Raw genomic sequence first — 17412 nt, forward strand, 5'->3', positions numbered from 1 at the left:
TGCAGGAGATGTATGGGAGTGATTTTCAATGGAAAAGACAGGTTTTAGGCAAGGAAGTAGGAGTGTCAAGCACTGGTAGTGGGGCAAGATTGAGGTCTAAGAGTAAGGGGCTGCCGACTTCACTGATGTCACTATTTTTCCCTTGTTGGTAAAAAGAAAGGGAGAAAAAGAAAGAGTAAACAAGTGGAAAAGAAGGACCCCTACCCACAGTATAAGGCTTTCTATGGTCTGGCCCTGATGTCCATGGCTTCTCTCCCAACTCCTCACCACTCCCTACCCATGTCCCTGCCTCTAAAACTGTCCAACCCCATCTCCACCAAGAAACCTTCCCTGAGTCTGCCTATGCCCCTATTTTACACTTCTACTCACCTCCCCATCCAGTGCCTCTCTGCATCACTTATCAAGATGTGATATAACCATCTGTTCCTGTGGCTGTCTCCACTCCCCAGACAGCCTCCTTGAGATTAGTAACTGTCTAATTTATCATTTTATTCTTCCTTGAAATATAGTAGCTACTCAGTAAATATTGGGAGAAGAATGGGACTGAGTGTGTCAGTCAGGGTGCTGGCAGGAAACAGATGGCTCATTCCAGTTGGGCAATTTTATAACGAACAGGGCTACTTACAAAGTTGTGGGCAGGGTGTGGGAAACCACAAGGGTTTTGCAGTGCCCAGGCCTGAATGGGAGAGGGTTACTGAAATCCAGAGAGAGAAAGAGAGACAGAGAGAGAGAGAGAGAGAGAGAGAACAGTGTAAAAAGGGCAGGCTGACTGAGGCTATGGCCTTGAGTTGAGGGATGCAGTCAGCCGGCAGGGACCCCACAGGGAGGAAGAATGGGAGGCAGCATGAATATTCCAGCCTTACTCTCTGCCCCTCCAATCTCCTGCCTGGTCCCAAATGGCTGAAGCTAATCTGAAACCCAGAGGGAAGATGATGTAGCCCATATAGGTCAGCCTCCAGGACACAGCAGAGTGGAGAAGGGTGAGAATAGATCCATAGGAATAAACAGACACTATCACTGAATCTTCCAGTTTTATTTTTTCAGACCTTTTGGGTTCCTGAGTGCTACAAAGATTCCCTGTTTAATTTTATGCTGTTTCTCTTCCTCTTCGACCTTTAACTAGTAATTCTTTAACAACAATATCATTGTGTCCCTATTCTTCTCCCTAAAAGTATCTAGTTCTTGTCCCCAGGTAACTTCTTCACCCCCTTAGCCCAACACCTTCACTCCGCTCTCGAGTTGATTTTACTCTGCAGCAGCAGCAAAGAAGAATCTGTGGGATTCCAGACTCCATTTAACAAAACACCTCAGGAGAATGAAAACATGGCCAAATAGTATGGATGATGTTGAATCATCTTGAAGTTACCAGCTAAACTGAGAAAAATTTCAACTTTTAAGTTGTCCTTTAAGGACCTAACTTTGACAAAACTTGTCACTTGAAAGAGGAAACTTTTTAATAAAGTTTGTTGTGGCTTGGTATTAACAACTTTTAAAAACAGATTTGTTATATGTTTCCCTCAGGGGGTGGTAAATAATTTACCACCAAAGTACTTACTCAGATACTTTGTGAAGTACTTTGTAAAGTTTACAAAGTTACTTTACTCAAGTACTTTTTACATCAATGCTATCAAAGGGCTGCCTGATGTGTGGGGATGGGGTAGGGCATTGAACAAGATAGCCTTCTGAAAAACCTATGATTCTAGAAACATGTATATATTAGCACAGATTTTTATTGTCCCTGACAGACACAAAATGCAGAGTGAGGAGAGTTGCGAAGGGCCAGGGAGAGAAAATCTAAACCCCACTCATCAAGAGATCAGGAACCAGGGGCCCTGTTTGCCATTGATCTGCTGATCTTCCACGAGGCAGTGTTGCATTTCTTTGGCACGTACAGAAGTCCAGTATTCTAATGTAAAGTCTAATAAGTTGTACTTAGTGGTTTGCTGTCTGGAGTAAGTGGACCATTTTTTAAACATTCAAATGTTGACTGTGTGTTGGTTACTCTGTTTGCCCCTCCACTCTCCACCCTTCTTGGTCTTGCCCTGTGCCCTGACAGACTCTAGTCCTCTGGCTTCCAATTGACTTTGGTCAATGGGTGGTGCTGGAAGGTCAGAGCAGGAAGAAAGAGGAGTCATCGATCTATTTATCCCACCATGCCCCCTTGCCAGACCATGGTTTTTGTTTTGTTTTGTTTTTTTGCGGTACGCGGGCCTCTCACTGTTGTGAGAGCACAGGCTCTGGACGCGCAGGCTCAGCAGCCATGGCTCACGGGCCCCACCGCTCCGCGGCATGTGGGATCTTCGCGGACCGGGGCACGAACCCGTGTCCCCTGCATCGGCAGGCGGACTCTCAACCACTGCGCCACCAGGGAAGCCCTGCCAGACCATGGATTTTACAGTGGTTGTGTTCCTCTTTTGGAGGAACACATGGGGACTTTTGAGTGTCCCCTCTTCCCCAGCTACAGCTCCCCCTGGGACCAGTAACACCATGCCCACTCCACTCCCTTCTACAGGCCTGCGTGTGGTATCGGCTGCCGGCTCGTACTTGTCCTTGGTCCTCACCATTCCTTGTGGGGTTCGTAACCCAAACAGACAGAAGAGTCTGTTTGCACCCCTGTAAATAGTCCCCTTATTAAACGCTCTTGAATGAAAGACTTTGTGCAAACCAGCTGTTTCCTGCAGGACCGTGACAGAGACAAGTGGAAAAATACTCTTGCCTAATACTACTGTTTCCCCAGCCTTGTCTGTGCCTTCTTAGGACATACTATGAAAGGAGGAATATATGAAGCAAGAAAAAAATCACAAGCAGGAGAAGTGAGCTCACACATCTTCCTCTCTTCTCTTCTACTAGACCAGAGATTTGGGGATCAGAAAGCGCTCTCAGATGACTAAGATAAAGTGACTCACAGCTCACGCCATGACTCATGCTGTAATCCAAGCCCAGGCAGTGCTCAAAGGCTCCTTAGGGAAAGAAAACAAGGGTTACAGTTTTGAAAAGAACACAAGTCCACGTTAATGGGAGGAATATCCTTTCCTCCTGTGTTGTCTTCAGGGCAAAAACCAAATGTCTGCTTTGCTGAGGTGTTTCTCCTCCGAGGGAACTGCTGAGGAGATTGGCCCCCCGCTCTGGCGGTGGAGCCCGCCTCTACCACTTCCCTCACCTGAGGCTCCCAGAGTTCAGCCGCCCTAAGAGGGCAGCAAGGAAAGATTTCATCTGTATCTGGCACAGCCTGAGGAGCCCCAGTGTGAGAAGAGGCAGGAAGTAACTCTCTTCCAGACTTTACCAGACTAGGGACACCATCCCCTGCCCCATCACTACAGGGCCAGGTGCCAGCCAACTGAGGACACCCCTACAAGCAGAGCCCGCCGACATTATTCAAACTATCCAATGGTAAGTTTGTTCCACCTGCTTATCTTGCTTCGCCCATTCTTTCCCTTGAAAACCACAACAAAAACTGCCCGCAGTTCCCTTCTCTGCCTGCTCATCTCGCTGTGGTGCTTCCCTGTGTGGCCCTGTATGGCGTGCTGTGCCTCTTGCTCCTAGGGCACTGTGAATACAAGAAAATAACTTCTTCCTTCGTGGCAGTCATTTTTGTGTCTGTGTGTCCTACTACACCTGCTCAAAACAAATCCCAGCACATTTTTAGAACACAGACCTTGGAAGAACAGCAACAAATAAGACCAAATCCTCACCCTGAAGGAGTTTATGTTTTAACCTTGGCTTTATAAATTTGCGTGGGGAGGAGGGCTCTAGAATAAAGAGAACCTAGGTGGAATCAAGCCCCTTTCCTTTCTTCTTCACCTGGTTATTTCCTGCTAACCTATGGAATAAAGGTGGGAGATGAAAATTGGGGAATTGAGGAATTTATCCTATTTCTCTTCTGTCTGGATGAATGCCTGAGCTAAATGCCACTCCTAATGTCTGGGCTGAGGAGATAGGGCCATTGTAATTTTATCTTGCCAGATGATTAGAGAGATGCAAGATGATTAGGAAGAGATACGAATCTCTTTCCTAAGTGCTTCCTGTTTCTCCAAACTCAAATGGGATGATGATGGAAGCGATTTCAAAAATTAAGTGGGGGGCTTCCCTGGTGGCGCAGTGGTTGAGAGTCCGCCTGCCGATGCAGGGGACACGGGTTCGTGCCCTGGTCCGGGAAGATCCCACATGCCACGGAGCGGCTGGGCCCATGAGCCATGGCCGCTGAGCCTGCGCGTCCAGAGCCTGTGCTCCGCAACTGGAGAGGCCACAACAGTGAGAGGCCCGCGTACCAAAAAAAACAAAAAACAAAAAACCAAACACACTCCTGGACTGACTGACAGACTGACAAGGTTAGAATAGAGAGCCTAAAATCAAGTCAGAGAATTAGCAAAGGAAAGAATGCTCTGGAACACTTTTCTTGTGACCAAGCTTTCTTCCACATAAATCAAATTTTACAAGCACATTGGACTATTTGGATGGGACTTTATAGTACGTGAAGAACTGGGTTATACTATTATTAACGAGTAGCCAAAAACATTGTTTACTTTTGGAGAACTTTTATGGGATGCTTCCTTGTTTGGCTGTGTAATAACAGGAATAAGTGCTCTAATTACAGTCTTCTCTGTCACTGATGCATTTTTTTTAAAGGGTGTTCACAGACGGAGTGTCTCAGAAATATATTTCCAGAATTTTGGCTCACAGATGTCAGGATTTTATTAAAGTATGAAGGGATTGTGTCCAAAAAAGAACTCTGAAAGCAGACCAGAGAGGCTTTCTTAATTGGCCAAATATTTCACTAAACAAATTTTATCTGCAAACAGCTTAGACAGACCTCAAACATTCTTAGACCTCAAGAATCTTGGGAAACCTTGATTATAATTTCTGGTAGCAGGTAAAGCTCTTTTTTAAAGAGAAAACCCAAATGATTTAAGTCTAAATTTTACTTTTGTACAAAAATAAATTTAGCAGGGCTTCTGTCATTTATATGCTGCTCCAAGCCTAGAGCCTTGAGATTCCAGTCAACACGAAGCAGTTTGGAATAAGTGAACATACATTGTTCCAGGATTTCAATCTGCTGTGTAATCAGACAATTTACACGGGCCCAAAACTGGGAGGCAGTTTGCTGATCTGTGATAGGACGGCTTCAGACTAGTCTGGGGTTCTTAACCTGATGTCTATGGATAAAACCTGAATGGGAGAAAAACTGCACCTCTATTTTCATTAACTTTGTAACTGAAATTTAGCAATTTCTATAATTATGAATACAGACAACAAGCTCCACTACTATTCGCAGTGGCTGTGATTTTGTCACCAATAAAATCACTGATATTCTCATGTCCCATGGAGAGCTGTTGCAGGTATCTCAACTTTCCATTTGTGCTCAGCACCTCTTCAGAGTAACAACAGTTATTAAGCCTGCAGCTAGATCTTGTAATGCAACAAGAATGAAGCACATATACCATTGTATCACAAATTGTTCTTTTTTAAAATTTTGATAACTCTTCAGTACAGCTGGTTTCCTTTGTAATCCCATGTTTTAAAAAAGATTGAGAAGGCCAGTAGTGACAATGGATACTATAAGGAAGAATCTTCAAATTATTTAGTATAAACCTAATACTTTTTAATTTTTCAGTATTTCCCCATTATTTTGAACACATAGAACTAGAACTCCTGATAAAGATAAAATGATGTGCAAATGACTTTTTAAAAATTGAAGTATAGTTGATTTACATTGTTGTATTAATTTCTGCTGTATAGCAGAGTGATTCAGTTATAAATACATATACATTCTGTTTCATATTCTTTTCCATTATGGTTTATCCCAGGATATTGAATATAGTTCTCTGTGCTATACAGTAGGAACTTGTTGTTTATCCATTCTATATATAATAGTTTGCATCTGCTAATCCCAAACTCCCAGTCAATCCCTCCCCCACCTCCCCTCCTGCTTGGCAACCACAGGTCTGTTCTCTATGTCTGTGAGTCTGTTTCTGTTTCATAGATAGATTCATTTGTGTCATATTTTAGATTTCCACATATGTGATATCATATGGTATTGCAAATGACTTTTTTTTCAGCTTTGTTATATTTATCCAAAGGGTGAATCAACTACAGAATAAAGCATTTTTAGCATTAAGAAATCCAATGTTTTAAAATCTTTTTTCCTTGCAATTCTGTTTATTACAATTTTGTAATCCTGAAGAGATTCTCTTATCTGAAGTTTTTCAGGAATTCACGTATTTTGCATATCTGATGTGACTGGTAATAAAGTAGTAGCTATGCAATGGAGCTACTTTGCAATGAAGTAGTAGCTATGATCATAACCCTCTTGCAATCTGAAAACAACAGGGATTTTCTTTTCTGTACAGGCAGCTATGAAGTTTTCAGGTAGTAACTGTCCCTCTGAAAGGAACTGGTCATCTTTTCCTTGATCAATTAGTATATCCAGCTGATCACGTGGATAGGACTTCACAAGATGGGTAGCATCATTAGCCTTCCAGCAAATGACTTTTGAATCTCATTTTTTTAACTTTTCTGTTCTATATTTTATTTATTTATTTATAATTTATTTTTTATTCATTTACTATTGATGTGTAACATTGTATTAGTTTTAAGTATATAATAGAATGATTTGATATATGTATATAATTACAAAATGATTACCACAAGTTTAGTTAATATCCATCACCACACATAGTTGCAAATTTCTGCTGTTTTTAGATGTGTCTTTTGTAAGCAGCATATAACTGGATTTTTTTAAAAAGTCAGTTTGTGGAGAGATAAGTGATGAAGCAATTACAGCAAATATTAATTGCAGAATCTAGGTGGTGGGTCTATGGGTGTATACTGTAAAAGTCTTTCAACTTTTCTGCACGTTTGAAAATTTTCATAATAAAACGTTAGGGAAAAAGTCACTCTGCTAGTCTTTATCTCTTAATAGGTGAGTTAATCTATTTATATTTATTGTGATTATTGATATATTAGACTGATTCCTACCGTTTCCTTTTGTGATTTCTGTTTACCACATAGGGTGGAGAAAAGTACCTTATGTAGATAAGCTATTGAGACACTTGGAAGACTCATTTCCTCCTGAAGAAAAGGATTTTACTTGTAATATTATTTTTATCAAAAAAGTGATTAAACAGAGGCACAGGATGTTTAAATAGTTTACCATTTTCAAAAATTACTTTTTCTCCACTATCATGGGACAAAAGCACCTCCTGCATGTGGAAAGAAGAGAGGTCAGTGTTCTAGGTCCTTGCTACTTAAAATGAGGTCTTTGGACCAGCTTGTTAGAAATGCAGAACTTCAGACTCTACTGCAGTCTTCCTGAATCATAATCTGTGTATTAATAAGCTTCTTAGGTGGTTAGTAAGAAATTTAAGTTTGAGAAGCACTATCCTAGGACAAAAGCACTACCTCAAGATGCTTAACACCTGACAATCACAACCTAATGACCACAGCCTGGCCAGCTGTGACTCTCCCAGATGCTTATCTAATGCCAGGGACAGGGGTCTGTGTTTCTCTAAGGATCTGTATCTCAAATCAGTGAGATTTTAGGAAGGCTAGCAGCTATCCTGATAGGCTTCCTTTAAGAAGTCTGATTATATTTCTTGTATAAATGCTATGGCTTTTTTTAAAAAATTGACTCATGTTGGAAAACAGGGTGAGATTTGGGGTTCTTAAATGGTTTTATCATCACTGGAGAACCTGGTAAAACTTTAAGGTTCTTAGTGAAAATGTATGCACAGGACGATGACCAACACATAGAAGGTAAAATGGCGTTTTACAATAAGCTGATTATGACCCAACACCTCAAAGTAGAAATCTGGTATGCTGAGCTAGAATCATGTGAAAGTCTCCTTTTTCCTAAAGTATGCTTTGAGCTCTTTCCACATTCATTCAATCAAAATAACCTCTCTCTATAGAAATATTTAGAGATTCTCTCTCTGTATATCTGTCTATACCTACCTATCTACATCGATCTGTCTCTATCATCTATTTATTATCTACCTACCTACCTATCTATCTGTCTATCTATCTAAGAGAGAGATGCCAGACACTATGGTAGGTGCTGAGAATATAACTGAGCAAAAATTGACAAAGGTCTCTGTCCTCATGGAACTCACAGTCCTCTCCAAATACTAAACTTGAATTCTGGACCTGAAATCAGCTCAGCTATGAGGAAAAGTAGATCCAGTGCCTGCTTCTAGCAGCAGGGGAATGGAGCCACAGGGTGGGAGAGAATGTGGAAGGGAGATACTCGGGCAAGGGTCATTCCTCAAGAACTGACCTTTTACTGAGCTTTAAACACATGAAACCTCTATCCCTAGAAAACTCAGCCCAGTCATTGTCCAGGTTTCTGACTAACCAATCAGCAACTTCTCCTAGGGGATGAGATAAAGATGGAGATTGAGGGAGAAAGCATAGGAGACGTCCTTGTTTAGAATTTAAAAATAAGAGATTGCTGTATTGTCTATAAAAGTCTAAGACAGGGCTTCCCTGGTGGCGCAGTGGTTGGGAGTCCGCCTGCCGATGCAGGGGACCTGGGTTTGTGCCCCGGTCCGGGAGGATCCCGCATGCCGCGGAGCGGCTGGGCCCGTGGGCCGTGGCCGTTGGGCCTGCGCGTCCAGAGCCTGTGCTCCGCAAAGGGAGAGGCCACAGGAGTGAGAGGCCCGCATAACGCAAACAAAAAAATTAAATAAATAAAAGACTAAGCCATTTGCTATACAGAAAAAAATTAGTTCAATGTTCTAAGAGTCTATTATGTGCCAGGACCTTGGGACCACATCTGTGAACCAAAAAAACAAAAACAAAAACAAAACAAAACCCAAACCAGTCCAGTGCCCTTTTAAAGTTTACATCCTAGCTTACATCCTAGTGACTAGGATTGAGGGAGTGCAGGTTTCCCCTAAAGAGTGAAATATGTTATGTTAATCTCCAGGTTCCTGCTAAATACCTGGAGAGAGGTCAGTCTCTCGGATGAAAGCCAGGGTTAGTGCTGTAAGGCAGTCCCAAGCAGACAATGTCATATTCAAAGATATAGATTCTTGAGTTTTATATTTGAGTCCAGCTCCCATCTGGCAGGTCACAAGACAGCACCCTCCATGTGGGTACAGAGTAGAGACCAGAGAGTGAGGAATCTGGGCCAGGTCGCTAGTAAGTTATACCCATTCTTTTGGGCTCAGGCCTTCTCACAGAATGTGATAGGGACAAGGCTTGTGAACTCAGAAGGTAGGTAGGATCATTATTGTATAAACTCAGGTGATTTTTTTTTTCTTGCTTTCTTTCCACAGTTTTAATTTAATTAATTTATTTATTTGTTGGCTGCATTGGGTCTTCATTGCTGTGCACAGGCTTTCTCTAGTTGCGGCGAGTGGGGGCTACTCTTTGTTGTGGTGTGCAGGCTTCTCATTGCGGTGGCTTCTCTTGTTGCGGAGCATGGGCTCTAGGTGCACAGGCTTCAGTAGTTGTGGCACTCGGGCTCACTAGTTGTGGCACGCAGGCTCAGTAGTTGTGGCACACGGGCTTCGTTGCTCCGTGGCATGTGGGATCTTCCCGGACCGGGGCACGAACCCGCGTCCCCTGCATCGGCAGGCGGACTCTTAACCACTGCGCCACCACGGAAGCCCCCACCATAGTGTTTTAATCAAAACTTTGTAGTTATACAACCGGGTACAATGATAATTGTGTTGTGAACATAGGTTTATGGACATAAATATTCTTTTACATCCTTTGTAATATATTCTAATGTGTAGATATACCATAAAATTTTAACCATTTCTGTACTGTTAGACAGTTAGGTCATAGTCTATTCTTTATCATTATAAATAACACTGCAGTGAAAATCTATGTAGTTAATTTTTGGCACACATTCTATGATGACTTTGTACTGTGTCAAGTAATCTGGACTTATATTTCCCAGAACCCTCTGCCCTGCATGGTTCTGAGTTAATGAGAGCCATAAATTTTTTTTGCATGAGATTTAGATGGTGGAAATGAAGCAGCAGTCATACTTATACCTGGAAGACTGGTGTAGGGTCAGGCACTGTCAGAGCTCATGTACACCATCATGGATCATCTTGTTAGAGGGGCCAGCAGCCAGGCCTGTGGCAACTCCAGCTAGTTCTTCATGGGATAGTACCTGGGCCTCACAGATCCAGCTCCCACCAGATCTCCTCTTTCAACCTCTCCAAATCTTGGCCCAGGCACATGTGGAGCCCTGTGGTGAAGTGCACTCGATCTTCTAGAAGTCTTCCACATCACTGAAGTTGGATGTTTGGAAGCAGTGAGAGGCAGGTGCAAGTTCTGGTTCCATCCTTTTGATTTTAGCTCATCCTGTGGGTTCCAGTTTGTCCCCACTCTCTCCTACTTTACATGCATCTTCCTGTCCTAATTGCTGCCCTGCCGACTTCAGGCTTGGCACCAGGTGAAGAGCCGCAGTCTTGCACAGACTGCACAACCAGCTTCCACAACTGTATAAGGTCTAATCTCTATACAGATCTCACTATGTCACTCATAAGTGGTTCTGCTTCTCTGATCAAACCCTAATTGACACTCATTCATAACTATTTCTTTTGGATAAATTCCTAGAAGTGCAAAAGCTGGGTGGAGATAGTTCTTTTTATGTTCCTTAAATATTTTTTTGGTTCATGTTTTTTATTTAGTGAAATCTTTTTTGGAAAAATTCTAGCTTGTTTCTACTTTATTGGGAAGACTCAAAATAAGGTATTTTTGTCCACACTTGCACCAGAACTTTAATGGCAGAGCACTGGACCAGTGGGCTACAGTGCCCATGGCAGTAGCAAGAATCCAGAGGAGGTGAAATTCAAAAGGAGGTGGCCAGACCCACTTGCTGAATCACCTCCTGATGACACCCCAAGGTGACAAAACCTTTAAGATTCTCTTTTTCGTTAAAGACATGACAATTTCCTTTATGGTTTATCTTCTTAGGCTGGAGTCCTGTGTCTCAATCCTTAACCATTGGTAGACTCTGCCTGTTCCAACTGTCTCCATATACCTATTTGGACAACCATTTATTTATTTTTCCTGCATTACCAATATCTATGTTTGGTCCACCTGCTGGGACATACTATCGATGCAAATGGTATCATCTAGGTTTATGCAGTGCATGATCTGAACAGCTATATTCATGAGTTTTACGTTACCCCAGGTTGCATCTGCCTGTTGCTGACTTGATCTTTCTGTAGTTTGTGGCCATAGCTTTTGGATAACATGTTCTGTCTGCTGGCTGGACATCCACCCATAGCCGTCATCAGGTCAGTTCCCTCAGTGTTTCCCCAGCTAGAAAGGCAGATTAACTCTAGGAATCAGCAACTATAAAAATCAGTGCATCCCAGACCATCGTGGACCAGGCCACTCCAGGTCCAGCTGTGTTCCAAGCTGCAACAAACTTAGCTTCTAGAAGCTCCTCCAAACCCATCTATTAGGTAATAAATTTGCATTTGAGGTACATCAAGACGATTACTTAAGTCCAAAGTGCTAAAACAAGATTCTAGTAATTTCCTGGCTCCCCTCCTGTGACATCATAAAGGCTTTCCTTGCTTATGTACAGAGTCATAAAAGCCACTTTGATTTGGGCAATCTCCACTATAACAGCAATTTCTGGCAAAGACAGTACCTGCCAACGATGAAATGAGTATGGTATTTCTTTTTCATGTTTCTCATGTTTGCTCTGACTCAAATTTTGCCCATATCTGTCTGTGTGGGAACAGTCTTTATTGGGGGGGGCAATTAGGTACTAATAATTTTCTTTTAATTTGCATGATTCACCCAGGCTAAACTCATGGGAAGGTGTTTTATGGAAATATATAAGGATCTGGAAGTCCAGCCTTAGCTCTCTAGTTTGACATAGACATTAAAACTGAGAAGAATAACTCCATTTACTCTGTCCCTCAGTAGCTTTCCAAGATTAAACTTAGAACACTATACATTGATTCTAGAGTGGTATGGTTTGGAGGGCAAGGATATTTGCCATCAAACTTAAATTTTTGGTGGGAACCTTTTAAGTGATACTTCTCTGTAAGCACTAGAATGACTATTATAGTTATTCAGAATGTCCTCTTTATTACTAAAATCTAGCTCCAAAGAATGAGGGGCTAGTTTCTTTGGATGGTCTCCATCACTTGCATCTTTCATACATCAAAAGTGAAACTTAGAACAGAGTGATAATTCTACTAATATCCGGGAAGCAGACTTAATCAGAAAGTTTTGTACATTTGAGCTGCTTTTATCTGTTGGGCAAGCCACAGTCTTTCTGTGCCTCACTTTTTATCTAGGATGAAGTAGGGGAATAAACCAGGTATTCTTTGCAATTCCTCCAATCTTAAAATAACTTCATCTTTAAAAAATGGTATTTACCCATGGCCCAAATGTTTAAAATGTCTGTTAGTGTTTTCCAAGGGCAAGTGCTAAGGAGTACATATATTGCAAAGTCAATAATTTTAGATTACCTGTCAGATTTTTTAACCATAGTGTTAAGGCTATATGCTTAGTTTGGATATACTCTACAGGAGAATTGTTAAATGCTTGTGCAGTTTAATTAAATATAATTTAATCAGTGGCTCAAAAATAGGAAGTATAAGAATATATTCTACTGGTCAAATACACATAAATTATCAAGTCGCCAAAGACACCAAAAGTCTTTGAAGTAATGTGAGAGTGTGAACTTGCTTTACTTTGAAGATACTCTGCATTAGATATGCTAGCGTCCTAAATCAGAAAAACTGGATGACATGAAAATCCTTTTCCCTTGTTTGCTTCCAAAGGAATTTACTACTATTATTCGAAAACAAGAACAGAGTTCAGTTTCAATTAACAGTGTACTAAGTTAATGATTAGTGTTTATCTTTTTAAGTTTCAGCTATATTAAAGTTTATGAATGCTGAAGAAGCTGGGCTAATATTCTATCATAAAAATGTCATTGAAAGTGCAATTAGCTTTAAGTGCAGAGGAAATAAGATAACGGAATCTGTTGCCCATTTTAGCTGTGGACCTTCAATTCCATGACATCTAATCTATTAAAGGACTTCAGATTTGCATACTTACTTAAATTAATTTACAAATTCACAAATTAATTGAGTAGATTAAAATTTCAGCAGTAATAAATCTTTGTAAAGCTTGGTTCTTCATAGAGAAAGAAAAACAAGATAATCTTTCATATGTAAAGAATAACGCTTGGGGCAGTTCAGACTTGCTTTATGGTATAGCACTGAACAGTTTTGCTTAATATTCCCCGTGTACTTACAAAGTTCTACTTTTTCTCCAAACCCCATAAAATCTTCTTTTTAATGAGTTCAGTAAAATATCTAAATTGCAACACTGCATCTATATACTTTGTCAAAGAACATTGTGGTATATTTCCTTAAAGTTGCATAAAGCAAATATTCTATGTACATTTCAGTACAAGACCTTGCAAACTTTTGGATTCTTAAAAACTACCTGGAAAACGCAACAGAAAAAAAAAGGCAAAGACTAGGAACATTATGGTCCAAGAAAAGGAAACACAAATTTCTCTTAGATGTATAAAAAGGCACTCAATCTAACCAATAGTAAAAGATACAAATTGAAATTATGAGATATTATTTTCAACTATCAGATGGATAAGTATAAAAGTTTTATAATGCATTTGATGAGAATGTGGAAATATAGGCATGCTCCTACATTTCTGGAGTTTAAATTGATACAAACTCTATGCTGGGGGTTGAGGGAGGATACAGGATCTAGTAGTTCTATCTCTAGGAATTTATAATACAGATATACTCAGGTGTGAAATGACACTGCAGTATTGTAAAAATAAATAATTGGATAGAATATAAAGGTCCACCATTGGGGACTGGTTAAATAAATTTCATACAATAGATCATTATGCAGCCTTTTAAAAGAATGAAAATGCTCTATATGTATTGACCTGGACCAATATGCAAAATATATTGTGAAGGATTTCCAAATGGTGTGGTGACTGATTAGGTTCACAGAGGCGCCCTTCTGCTAAGGAACAACTAGACCTTGGATAGGACCTGTCTCTTTGAGGCATTGTTGGTCTCTCAAGAGATAGGGGAGGTCTCTGAAGGCCCTCTCACTCCAAAAATCAAAATAAAACCAGAGTTGTTCTGAGGTAAATGAGGATAGTGGTAACACTGCTATCAGGATACTGAGGCTTTGGCCGACACAAGGTTGGGAAGGATGAACTGAGCCAAGACCCTGAAGTGATCCCAGAATGACGGCTTCTTTGGCTACACAAAAATCAGTTACAGATAGATTAAAGCCTAGATAAGAAAGGCAAAACTATAATGCTCTTAGAAAAGAATCGAGGAGAGTATCTTCATAGCCCCAGGACAGTAAAGAATTTATAAAAGAAGATGCAAACAGTAACAACTATAAAATAAAGATTGATAAATTTAACGACATTAAAATTAAGAACTTCTGTTCCTCAAGACTCCATTATTATTAGGTATTAGAGGAAAAAGAAAAAGAAAAAATAGGAGAAGGTATTTGCAATACATATAAGCAGCAAAGCCTAGTAAGCATTACTATTACAAACTGATAGCGCAAATCAAACAGAAAAATGGGTAAGACTTTAACAGGTACTATACAAAAGGTGATATCCAAATGATCAATAAACAGACATCCTCCTTAGTAATTAGGGAAGTACACATTAAAACTACAATGGGATACACACCTATCAGATTGGGAAAAAAGTTAAAAGTCTGACAACATTAAGTGTTGGAGAGAAAAATGGAACAACAGGAACATCCAAACAATGCTGGTGAGATTGTAAACTGGTATACTCTTCCTGAAAATATCATGTGGCATCCAATAAAGCTGAACATATATGTACCCCCGACCCAACAATTTAAATCCAAGATCTATACCTTAGAGAAATACATGCAGATGTGCATCTGGATGTATGTACAAGAATGTTCGCAGTAGTATTGTCATTAATTGGCCTAAACTGGAAATCACCCCAAAGCCCATCAACAGTAGAATGGGTAAGTAAATTTTGACACACCTGAACATTATACAGTAATAAAAATCAACTGAAATGCAACAAAAGGAACAAGCTGGAGATACATAAATGAATCTCATATACCTAATGTTGAGTAAAAAAGCAGAACACAGAAGAGTATATACAATGTGATTACATACTTAAAGTTCAACAAGAGGCAAAAGTAAGCCCTTTTGTTTCGAAATGCACACAGAGGTAGTACATTTATAAAGAAAAGCAAGGAAATTAATCAGGATAATGGTTACATCCTGGGGAGGGATACAATTGTGATCAGAAAGGCACACACATGTGGTTTCTCGAGTGCTAATAATATTCTATATCTTGACCTGGAGGATGGGTTTTGTTATTATTTTTTGAATTATGTTTTTTTCCACGATGCATGTTATACTTCACAGTTTAATCTTTCAAAAAAGGAAGTAAAGGAAATCACTACTAAGATAAACAAGCCACAAGAGAGTGCCAGGAATGAACAGGCAAATTCTAGGGGAAAGTAGAACTTTTCAAGTATACATGGAAAATTAAGCAAAACTGACCAAATGCTGAACCACAAAGCAAGTCTCAACAAGTTTCAAAGAACTGAAATGATACTGAGCATATTCTCTGACCACAGTGGAATTAAGCTAGAAATAAATAAAATTTTAAGTAGAAAATTCACACATTTGTAAATTAAGAAATACATTTCTACATAGTGCATCGTTCAAACATTGAAATCATTAAGGATATTAGAAAATATTTTAAGCGGATTAACACTTGAAAGTACAACCTGTCACAAGTTGGGAGATGCAGTAAAAGCCATGCTGAGAGGGAAATTTACAGCATATAAAATGCACATATTAGGAAAGAAGGAAGACGGAAAAACTTATGATCTAAAAATATGTCTCATGAAATTAGAAAAGCAGCAGAGGCAGGTGCAGAGCACCGGGCGGCAGGCACGCGGTTCCAGGGGGCCAATGGCGGCCAGGCGAGGCCAGGACGCTCCCAGAGTAGCCTTAGCATAGGATTGCACCGCGACAGTCCCACTGATTGGTTCCTTGAGGAGACTTCGTCTTGTTTGAGACCTGATGGCCAAAAGAGAGGAAGAAAACTTCTGTCCTAAAAATGCCAAAAGACTGAGACAAGAGCTGGAGGATTCTGATAAAGTGAGGAAGATGAATGCACAGTTTCTTTCACTAATGATACTTCTACTTTGCAGGAGAAATTGGGATAATTGAGAGTATTCAGCTAAGAAACTTCATGTGTCATTCCATGCTTACACCCTTTAAATTTGGTTCTAATATCAACTTTGTTGCTGGCAACAATGGAACTCAGCAGCTGTCTCAATAACATTAAGGAACAGTGGAGGTGATGCCTATAAAACTAATGTGTATGGTGACTCTACAGCTGTGCGACGTCTCATCAGCATGGATGGAAGTTGATCTTATAAACTAAAAAGTGAAATGGAAACGTGGTTTCTACTAGGAAAGAAGAGCTAATTGCAGTTAATCCTAGCTTACATCCTAGTGACTAGGACTGTTAATCCAGTTTCTGTTTTAACACAAGAGATGAGCAACCAGTTATAGCTGTCTAAAATTGAGGGAGACAAATACAAATTCTTCATGAAAGCAACCCCACTTGAACAGATGAAGGAAGATTATTTATACATTATGGAAACAAAGAACAAAGGAGTAGATAAATCAAGGAAGAGTAATTTACTGAACTAAAGTGCCAGTGTTTAGAGAAAGAAGACGTTTACAAAGTGTTGCTAGTGTAAGTACAATGAAGGCTAATTTAACGTACTTGAAATGTGAAATGCCTTGGGCAGTGGTCAATGAAACTGAAAAACAAGTGAGTGCTATCAGAGATAATATAAAAATTGGAGAAGATCGTGCTGCTAGACTTGACAGGAAAATGGAAAAACAGCAGGCCAGACTTAATGAAGCAGAAAAAATACAAGGATATTCAAGATAAAATAGAAAAGATTAGTCAAGAGACAACTGCCTGAACACCAAAACGTATGGTATTGAAAGGAGATGTTACTCCTAAGAAAAGGGCCTATAATGAAGCTGAAGTTTTTATATAACCATTCCCTAAATGCATATTGAACATTAAAGAAAGATGATGAGTAGCTTTGCAAAAGAATTGAAGAACTAAAAAAAAAAAAAAAAAGTACTAATCAATCTTTGGAACTGGAGCAGCTGAAAAGGCAAAAAAATTATCTTAGCTAAAATAGAGTGTAGGGCTTCCCTCGTGGCGCAGTGGTTGAGAGTCCACCTGCCGATGCAGGGGACGCGGGTTCGTGCCGCGGTCCGGGAAGATCCCACATGCCGCGGAGCGGCTGGGCCCGTGAGCCATGGCCGCTGGGCCTGCGCGTCCGGAGCCTGTGCTTCGCAACAGGAGAGGCCACAACAGTGAGAGGTCCGTGTACT

General features: G+C 40.4%; 1 protein-coding gene and 1 long non-coding RNA gene across 6 annotated transcripts in view; one reads left to right on the forward strand and one right to left on the reverse strand.

The window, feature by feature from the left end:
* Window positions 1-727: 727 nt before the first annotated feature.
* DCAF17 (DDB1 and CUL4 associated factor 17) overlaps window positions 728-17412 on the reverse strand; it is a 68244-nt gene continuing 51559 nt past the window's right edge. For 3 of the 5 annotated variants that reach the window (XM_089916680.1, XM_089916677.1, XM_089916678.1), the window contains one exon: window positions 729-17410. In XM_089916680.1, the coding sequence (XP_089772806.1) occupies window positions 17204-17410 (207 nt within the window). In that variant the 3' untranslated portion in view covers window positions 729-17203. Of the gene's footprint in view, window positions 17411-17412 lie in introns of all 5 variants that reach the window. The other 2 variants (XM_089916681.1, XM_089916682.1) reach the window with 1 other exon arrangement.
* The window catches only part of LOC111172860 (uncharacterized), a 54810-nt gene continuing 40190 nt past the window's right edge, over window positions 2793-17412 (forward strand). The window contains exon 1 of the long non-coding RNA XR_016394140.1: window positions 2793-3390. This is a non-coding gene — a long non-coding RNA (uncharacterized LOC111172860). The remainder of the gene's footprint in view (window positions 3391-17412) is intronic.

The sequence above is a fragment of the Delphinapterus leucas genome, chromosome 8 (genome assembly GCF_059928025.1).
Source record: "Delphinapterus leucas isolate spDelLeu-1000000601 "Yukka" chromosome 8, BTC_Dleu_Yukka2, whole genome shotgun sequence".
In the NCBI taxonomy this organism is placed as follows: Eukaryota; Metazoa; Chordata; class Mammalia; order Artiodactyla; family Monodontidae; genus Delphinapterus; species Delphinapterus leucas.